This window comes from Apteryx rowi, unplaced genomic scaffold (assembly GCF_003343035.1).
Source record: "Apteryx rowi isolate R43461 unplaced genomic scaffold, aptRow1 scaffold_713, whole genome shotgun sequence".
In the NCBI taxonomy this organism is placed as follows: domain Eukaryota; kingdom Metazoa; phylum Chordata; class Aves; order Apterygiformes; family Apterygidae; genus Apteryx; species Apteryx rowi.
Window position 1 is genome coordinate 107,123 of NW_020450998.1, and position 9,133 is coordinate 116,255.

Genomic DNA, 9,133 nt, shown 5'->3' on the forward strand with positions numbered 1-9,133 from the left:
CGGAGCGGCCCCGGCCCCGGCCCCGGCTCCAGCCCGGTCTCGCCGCCCCCAGGGCGCCCCAACCCGCCCCGGCCGGGCCGGGTGTCTCCCTGGCCCCTGTCCCGCAGCCCGGCGCCAGGCCGACGTCCCCGGGCTGCAGCCTGGCAGCGCTGGGCCGGGCCCCGCCGGGTGCGCGTGGCCCTGCTGGGCCCAGGTAATGGGCCGTGGAGCCACAACTCACGGGGAGCCACGTGCTGTTAAATGATTGCCAGCCTCTAAGGGATTTAATTCATTTCATCACTACATGTTGGTTAAAAATCGTGCCACGGCCATCATGTATTTAAAACACATCAAGGGTCTGGAAGTAGCACATGCAGGTGGTATTGGAGTTGTTTCTGCTTAGAGCATTCTGCAGATGCAGATCCAGCACAGCAGACCTGCAGCGCAGCCACAGGGGATGGCTCTAAGAAGTGCTTCAACCTCTGCTTTCACAATCACTCTTACACACCTGACCCTGCACCCATCCCTTTTCATGGCGTTATAAAGCAGGGCTCGCAGAGCTTCCGTGCTTCCAGTCACGCCCAGCAGCAGGCTTCTCTTAATCCATTACCCTTCATTTATAACCTTTGCTGTTTGGTTGCGTGATCAGGAGCACATCCTTTAATACTCGGGCTACCTGCTGAAGTGCCAACCGTCACTGGCTAGCTGTGAGCAGGCACGCTCGTTTCCATGTCCTGATAGTGCCATAGTCCTACAGTGTTTCCTTATGAGCAACACAGCACAAGAGCTGCATAAAGCTGACCACAGCTAATGTTCCCTGCTTCTGGAGATGCTCCAAATCCTTGCTACCATATTCTTTCTCCAAAAACACAGGAGAAATTACTGTTTTCTAGACTGCCACAAGAACAAGACTCTAGAGATGGTATTTCAAAACTGCAGGGCTGACAATCCTGCGGAGGATCTTTCCTCTTATAGAAACAAAATAATCACCTGTTATTTTTATTGCCTTACAGAAATTACTCCTAAAAGATCCAAAATCAGAATAGACTAACAAAAATTCAGGAAGATGAAGGAAAAAAGAATGAAGCAGGAAATATTTGGTGAGCTTATGGAGGCCTGAGAAACACAGAGGGTGATTCAGGAATGAAGGAATGGGAAACAAAAGGCCAGTGGCGTCAAGTATTGCCCACCAAATCCACGCAAGCTGGTGCATACGCCCAGCTGCACATACCGCAGCACAGAGGGTGTTCACACCACATTGGCTGTTAGTGGTTCGAAAATGGACTAGCTGCCAGAGGAATCAGGAATTTCTCTGAGTTTGACCTCAGTAATGTAACATTGTGAATACCGGTACCAACAGAGCCACAGCAGCCAGACACAGGCAGTGGCACGAGGGAGCGGGGCACACGGCACGAAGGGGAGCCCTTGTCCAACATGACAGCAAAGAGCCCCGGGAAACAAGGCTGCACATTTGGATGTGACCATCCTTTGCCAGCACGTGTGAAGCAGCTGCACTGCAAATCCTACTGCGGAGCAGGCCCCCACGTGCAGCTGAGCCCACCGGCCTGGCCCCAGCACTCCCGGTGCCTGGGCCAGGCCTGGGAGGACGGGAGGAGGGGGGCGCRGGGGTGTTAGCACTGCTGGCACTGCGCGCACAGCACCGCACACCCCAGCTGTAACTGGGCAGGTTCCTCCGCACTGGCCGGCATCAGCCGCAGCGGCTGTTCCCAGGTGGGCTCCCACCCGGAGCAGGGTTCGCCTGCGCTCCCTCTGTTCCACACTGTGATGTCAGCCCGTGTTCTGCGGCACTGCCACCGTGAGCCTCTGAGCGCAAAGGCAGCGCAAAGAAACGCCTGAGCCATGAATCCTCAGGTGAGGCTTCTGCCAGGCATGGCCAGCACAGGCACCTTCCATGCTGCTGCTCTCCCTCTCCATTTCAGAGCGCAGAGGATGCTCACAGAGACGTTAGATGCTCCCCAGAGAAGCTGCTTCCCCGGGCTGAGGCCATTCGCGCCAAGCTGGTCTGGATGTTCTACCTGATGGATCACCTCCAGGGCCTGAGCCAAGCGATCCCCCGACACAACATCAAGGATTTCCTTGGTAACCAGATGCCTGTCTGCCAGTCTGGCAGTGAGTGGGTAGCACAGATGCTTGTCTCACTGTCCACCTTGCTGCCTGCCCTCTGCATCACTCCCCAAGGGTGTGGGTGAGAGGCTGTGCCTGAGAGCTTGGCAGAATGGGAGAATGGCAGGAGGTCAGTGAAGGGCTCCTGGGAGCGTGCAGGGATGACTCCCCTTGCCCCAGTCACATGCAATTGCCAGCTACCATTTCCCCCTCAAAAGGAAGGGTTTATGGCAATAATCTAAACATTGAGAGCCTTTCAGATCTGCCAGGCTCTCACACCTGGCCAGCAGCAGCTCCACCTCTTCTCTCTGGCAGAGTTGAAAGGGACAAATTAAGATCTATCCCCTCTCCCACCTCTGTTTGAGTAGATTTTGCTGCAGCATGGTAAGTCAGCCTAGCCTGAACGTTTTTTCCAGCTGTACCCATCCTCTGCTCAGGTATCATCTAGAGCAGGAGGAAGAGACACAGTTATTGTCCTGCATCCAGCAATTTGGCAAACAGGAGCTGGAGTGAGGCAGGATGCAGTTGTTTCCACTTCCAAAATACCCTCCGTGCCTGTGCTTTTGCATCCTTCACTGATAGCAGCAGCACAGAAAAGCACCTCTTAAAGTTCCTGCACATCCCAGTTTAGTAGCCGGTAACAGGCCTGTCCGAGGCTGCACAGAGAGCAGAGTGAACAAGGTGGCTGGGCATGAAATGCTTTGGATGGAAGCTTGAATTAACACAGGGACGACTGGGCTCCTGGCTCCTGATCCCAGCTCTGCTGTGTGATCCCATGGCAGCTGCTGAAGGTTATACATGACTTGATTTAAGGCGGATTCACAGCCCAGCCTGATCCTAGCTGTGTGCAGTTGTTTGAGATAGCTCCACATTAAGGATGCCCTGCCTCTCAAGGGGATTTGGACACAGCCTACTAAACTGTCCAGCAAAGTCTGCTTTTTCCTTCTCCACTGTTGCAGTACCCCATCTGCTTCTGTTTGGAGGGTGCTGCTTGGCCAGACCTTGTCCAGTGTCACCAGTTCTTAGTTCATCACTCCAGCGGCATGCCTGCCACCCCTGCCAGTCACAGGAGAAGGCAGATTCCCTTAGGAGTTGCTTAGTCTCTACACAGATCCCGRGAAGCAGAGGAAGCTGATGCTCAGTGATCATAACCAGCTGGTCCGTTTCAACATCAGTCCCATCAGGAAGACCCTCATCACCCCAGAGAAACACCTGCATAGTCGCATTGAGGTCCGCAGCAGCCGCTGGCCTCCCCTTGCCCTGTGGGCATCCTGGCTCCTGCGCAGTATCCTCCACAGCCAGCCTGATGACCGTGCAGCAGTGGGCAGCGTTGTCCCGTGGGACGCAGGCTCCCTCCAAGTGTTTGTGTGGGGRGGAAGCTCTGGGAATGGGGTGGATCAAACTGGCTTCCTACTGGGAGAGGGGCTCCACGTACTGGCAGCCAGGACAGTCTTTGCCCAGTGATGGATGAGCAGGGACTGTGTGAACAAATTAGTGCTGGAGGGCTGAGACACTGAGGCCCAAGCCCTCCTGGCATGCCTTTCTCAGGTGAGCAGCTGTTGCTGAACAGCTTTTCATGGGGACCACTTTGCAGCTTTTCCAGTGCTTGGAGTGTCACTTGTCAAAGGCAGGACTCTCTTGCCAGGGCACTAAGACAAAGCCCAAGCTTGTTCATGGAGCAGTATGTCTCATAGCGCACGGTGCACCTCTGAGTCCCATTTGTGAGTTCCTCTGTCCATGGAGTTTGACAGGCAATCAGTGTCCCAAGTTTCCCTCAATGACGAACCTCAGGCACGGTCTTCAGAAGCTTCATCATCTTCCTGATCTTCCTGAACACACTTGTCCTGATGATCAAAAGCGGTGAGCAGGAACGTCCTCTCCTCCTTGCTGCACAGTGCCAGCCTGACCCTGGCACTGGCTCCAGGCCTGGATCTCCCCAGGCTAAGCCCTCCCCATGCAGAAGGGTTTGCTGCATCTCATGATACACCATGGCAGTGGGCTTAGGGCTGCTGCCAAGGGATGCTCTGTGCCTGGTGGTTTGGCAAGACGTGCCCACAAGAGCCAGCACTAGTGGCCGAATTTGTATCAGTGGTTAATTTTAGATACCCACCTTCCTTGCCTGCAGCCAGTACAGAGCTGCAGCCTCCCATCCTGCTGTGTCCCATCCCACCCTTCTGAGGACTTAGTGCCTCAAATCGGGCCATCCCACCAGCCTTTGCCCTCAAAGCTCAGCCTCCGAGCACTCCCTCCCATCACAGCCAGTCTGGCAGCTCGGCTGGACTTTTTCGGACATCATTCAGTACAGCATTTCTGTCCCACCATTTGTTTCCCCTTTCAGCAGCCTTCCTCCTGCCCTCACCCTGTAACCTGTCCCCTCTTGCTGAGAGCTGAGTGTCAACAACTGTCCCCTGTGCTCTCCAGAGCTGATGAAGGCCAGCGTGAGCCACAACATCACCACTGCCCTGGAGGTAGCAGTCTGGGTCATTGCTATCATTTTCATCATTGATATTGCACTGAACTGGCTGGTCAGCTTCAGGGACTATTGGAAGAGCGGGTGGAACATCTTTGACTGCACTATCACCTTTGTGGTAAGAGGCCCTGGGCGAGCCCCAGTGCAGCACCGCGAGTGCCCGGAGGTGACACCAGCTCCCTGCCCCAGAGCCAGGGCACAATGTGGGGTGGGGTGGGGGTCCCTCGCTGCACTGGAAATCCCACAGACAGGCTCTGCCTGCTGCACGCTCGGGGCTGCTCAGACTCATGCCATGCTCTCCTGCTCGGCTTGACTCAGTGCCACCCTGCCAGCTCTTTGGCTGTCTGAGCCCTCCCCAGGTCCTGCCTCCAGGGTCACCAGCTTACAAGAGGTCCACTTCCATTGGTGCAAAAAATTGGAGGTTGGAAAATGGGGCTGCCCCAGGCCCAAACTAGACAACATGGACACTCATGGAGCTGATGTCTGTCTTTCTGGGTCTGACTCATGGTTTCTGGACAGTTGGTGCAGACCCTCCTTTCTCCGTCCTCTGGGCCAGGGGCTTCCACCACAGGCTGGCGCTGCCAGATCCCCTGTAGTGTGGGGAGATGGCTGGACTGCTGCACCATGGGGTGGCCATAGACACAGAGTGCTGCCTTGGCCTGGTTATCAGGTCTGAGACCTCCACACTGTTTCCTGACTGCAGTCACTCATCCCCGAGTTCTTGTACCTGTTCCACATCGCGGAGGAGTCTGTCTCCAAGAGAATCCGCCGTGTCTTCCGCATCCTCCGCTCCTTAAAGCTGTTCTGCAGGTTCCGGCAGGTCCGGCTGATCATCATGGCCATAGCAAAGGCCCTGAAGGTGGGCCTGGGATACAACGGCAGTGGGAAAGCCACTGCTGTGCCACGTATCTACTGCATAGCTCCCCCTTATCACAGCTCATTTCCCAGCAGAGCATCTGTCACGCCTATACCCTACCACACAGCCAACACCTGCCTTCACCCACTGCTACCCACTTCCTGACCCTGCCCCAGCACTCCCCAGAGCCCAAATGCTCCAGGCTGACTCCTAGCACCTAGGAACAGCCACTGTCCCGCAGTGCAGCAGCACCCCAATGTTCTGCCCTTCCCTGCTAAGTGCCAACCAACACTGCCTGTCCTGACAGCCCTGCCTCTACCCCAACCCAGGCCATGACTTACATCCTCCTGTTCCTGCTCGTCTTCTTCTACGTGTTTGCTGTCTCTGGTGTCTTCTTCTTTGAGAACTACACCCACTCGCACTACGCAGATCAAAACTACAAGGACTACTTCAGGTAAAGTGCCTCTGTCATGCAGGCTCAGTGCCCAGCCTCCACCTTGAAACGTCTTCTCTGCCTGCTGCCCTGGGCTCCCACAGCTGCCCTCTCCAATGTGTGACCAGGGCATGCGATATTGATACCAGGCACTGGCGCCATCGTAGTGCCACACATGTTGGCTGTCTCCTCCCCAGCATGACCCATGCTCTAGCAATATGTACAGGGAAACAGGGTTGCTGCTGCAGCTCAGGCTGCCCAAAGCGCTGATTGGAGCTACCATGTGCATGTGGGGTGCCAGTGAGTGCAGGGCAGTGTGATGCTGGAGAGGGAAACCAGTACTTTATGGGCTGAGGGGAAAAGCTCACAACTTCCACTGCCATCTTGTGCTCTGGCTTCCGCCACAAGGACAGGTTCCAGCCCCYGTGAGATCTCTGATGGTCTGCTAGAGCCCTGCCATGCCCAGCACCCCATCTGGTAGCACGTAACACCTGTAGCCTAAAATACCCACGCAGACTCCCCTGCACCCAGGCTGTGTGAAGCCTGGAGCAGCCAGGCAGCAGGGCAGTGGGGCACACAAGACAGGGCACACTGCACGTGGACCTAGATGGCAGCCACACTCTTCTGGGGTGTGCTTCACCCTGCTGCAGCTCACACAGCTGATGGACAGGAGGACACAAAGACCACATGTGACAGAGCCATTCTCTGTCTGCAGCAGCTTTTCCAATGCTGTGGTGACTGTCTTCATTCTCTTCACCATGGACCACTGGTACGACCTGCTTCAGGACACCTGGAAGATCCCCAATATGAACAAGTTCATCAGTGGGACCTACATCATCCTCTGGCTGCTGATCGGGTCCTTCCTCTTCAAGAACATCATTGTGGCCATCATGGGTGAGCACTGGGTCAGGCCCAGCCATCAACCTCCTTCTGCAGGGCCCCCCAAACAACTCACATGGTACTTTTTTGTCTAAACAAGCAAGGCCTATTCCTGCTCCATCACAAGGGCAGCACCTGGCTTTGGACAGGGGAGGTGGGTGCTGCCCTTTCCTACAGCAAGCACTGCTAGTTCCAATGGGACAAGGGCCCAACAAAAGGCAAGAGATTTAAAAGGAGAGGGAGGTGCCATGTCTGACTCTCTTATTCATTTCAACCTGGGATCTCTAACAGATGGGGAGCCTGGAGACCAGTGTCCAGCTGTGGTTTCTCTTCCTTCGTAGGGGTTGGGGAGCCTTCCCACTCTCCCAAGTTCTCCAGGGTACACAGCAGCAATATGGGCAATGGGCACAGCACACAGCCCCTTCCAAGCAAACTCCTCACAGGCAGAGCAGCCTAGGGAAAGCCCACAAATCCAAGTCCCCTTCCCTCCATGTTGCCAAGACCCTCTTCCCAGCACTCATCACTTTACTTCCCAGTGAGTAATTTCCAAACCATCCGGAGTGACCTGATGGAAGAAGTGCAGCAGATAGAAACCCAGAAGCAAGCGGATTTATTTAAAATGCAAATTAGAGAGAGGTAGAGATCCCCTGCCAAAAAATGCTTCCCACAGCATGTGGACACTGCAGCACAAAGAAGATCTTTGCCTAATGATGCTCTCCCTGCTTTTACCCTGCAGGAGACACAGCCAGTCCTGGACAGGCCTCAAGAGCTCACCCAGTGGCTCTGCCAGGCGAGTGTGGACATCCTGGACCTGGACAGGAACAGCAGCACCCAGAGCATTCCAGGGCTCCTCCCTATGGGATTGCCCCCAGGAACAGGGGAAACAGCCAGCCCTGTGCCAGCCATGTCTGATGAGTCTCTTCCCCTTGCCCACTTCAGAAACAAAGCAGAATTGTTAGATAGGCTAGATTTGTTGTAGCTCAGATCCAAATACAGAAGCAAGATGGTGGAGGAGCATGGCTAGACGTCAGCCAGGGCCAGTGCTCACTTGTGGGTTTCCTTCCTGCAACAGGTTACTGGACCTAGAGGCAGAGCTGGGCAGAAAAGCCCCTGCTCTGTCCAAGAAGAGCTCTGAACTCAAGCTGCCAGTAGAGCAAGTCATGAAGGACTTCCTGCCCAAGGACTGTGAGTCTTGCTGCCCCCACACCTTGAACCTGGGCAGGAGGCCGGGGGGACACCAGAGAGGCAGCCCACATTCTTCCCCAAGTAACGGGAGGGGAGGGTCTGCTCCTCTTGCAAAGGGCTAGAAGAAGGCTGAAGCAGGACAAAGCAGGGGCCTGTTCTTATGGAGAAGGGAACAGGGCTTCTGCCAGCTCTGATACTGAGGCCTTGCTTCCATCAGTGGACTGGGAGACATATATTCACAAGAACCTGCAGGGACTGATTGATGAAAATGAAGATGTACAAGTACTCTGGCCCCGTGATTCCCTCTTCCGCTACTTGGAGCTGCTGGAGCAGTTGCAATATAACCTGGAGGATCGCAAGAAGCTGCAGAAGTATGCTGGTTAGTGTGCACTCCCTTCTGCCAGACCCAGGCTGCATGGCTGTCCCGGCAGCAGGCTCCTGTAGCACAGGGTCTTACAGGAGCCCAGTGCCGCTCCCTCCATCCAGCCCCACCACTGTCCACAAGTGCACCGTGCTCTCCTATGCCCTGCACGGCTCAGTCCGGGTGGGGGCTGACCTCTCCGGAATTCTGTCCACCAGCTGCCCAGCTCTTTGTGCACCCAGGTGAATCCCTTGTCCTGCTGTCTTTCCTGTGTAGCTCCAGACACTTCAGCAACACACAGTTTAACCTGAGCTGCCAGTCTGTGGAGTCCGGTCAGCTCTGCTTTCTGCCTCCCACCCGGTGCTTGTCCAGCCCCATGCTCTGAGGACCATGTCACCACAGAGCTGAGCAAAGTGTGCAGACCAAGACCTGCTGCCTGCTGCAATCATCCTGGGCACAGCAGGGCTGGCTCTTGTTTTGCAGGACTTTGCTCTACCAGGCAGCTGGGCAACGTGCAAAGGCAGATTTAACCCGCGCTGCTAGAAATCACCACAATTTCACTAGCAGGAAATGTAACAAGTTCTGCTCTTCCTCGCAGTCCTGACACTGATGAACCTAGARGAAAAGTGAGGAGCGACGCTGGAAGGGCGCGAGACAGAGTGCAAAAGCAGACGGAGACACGGAAACGCGCTGCCTCCCGTCCCTCTGCTTGCGCAGCAGCGCCCCGGGGTCTCTAGCGAAACGGACGCCCGTGAATCCAGAGCCGCCCGCCTGCTCCCTGTTTGTCCCGTTACACCGCGGCGGCTCCGCAGTGCGGCGGCCTCGCGGGCGGCGCCGGCCCGGCCC

General features: G+C 55.8%; 1 protein-coding gene across 1 annotated transcript; it reads left to right on the forward strand.

Annotated features, from left to right (window-relative positions):
- The first annotated feature begins 1,839 nt into the window (after positions 1-1,839).
- On the forward strand, positions 1,840-8,917 carry CATSPER2 (cation channel sperm associated 2). The gene is given in 12 exon segments (XM_026087388.1): positions 1,840-1,851; positions 1,920-2,079; positions 3,215-3,388; positions 3,895-3,963; positions 4,525-4,691; positions 5,277-5,432; positions 5,759-5,883; positions 6,578-6,756; positions 7,278-7,695; positions 7,814-7,926; positions 8,096-8,305; positions 8,886-8,917. Coding segments are annotated over 12 exon segments (1,815 nt in total).
- Positions 8,918-9,133: the final 216 nt, after the last annotated feature.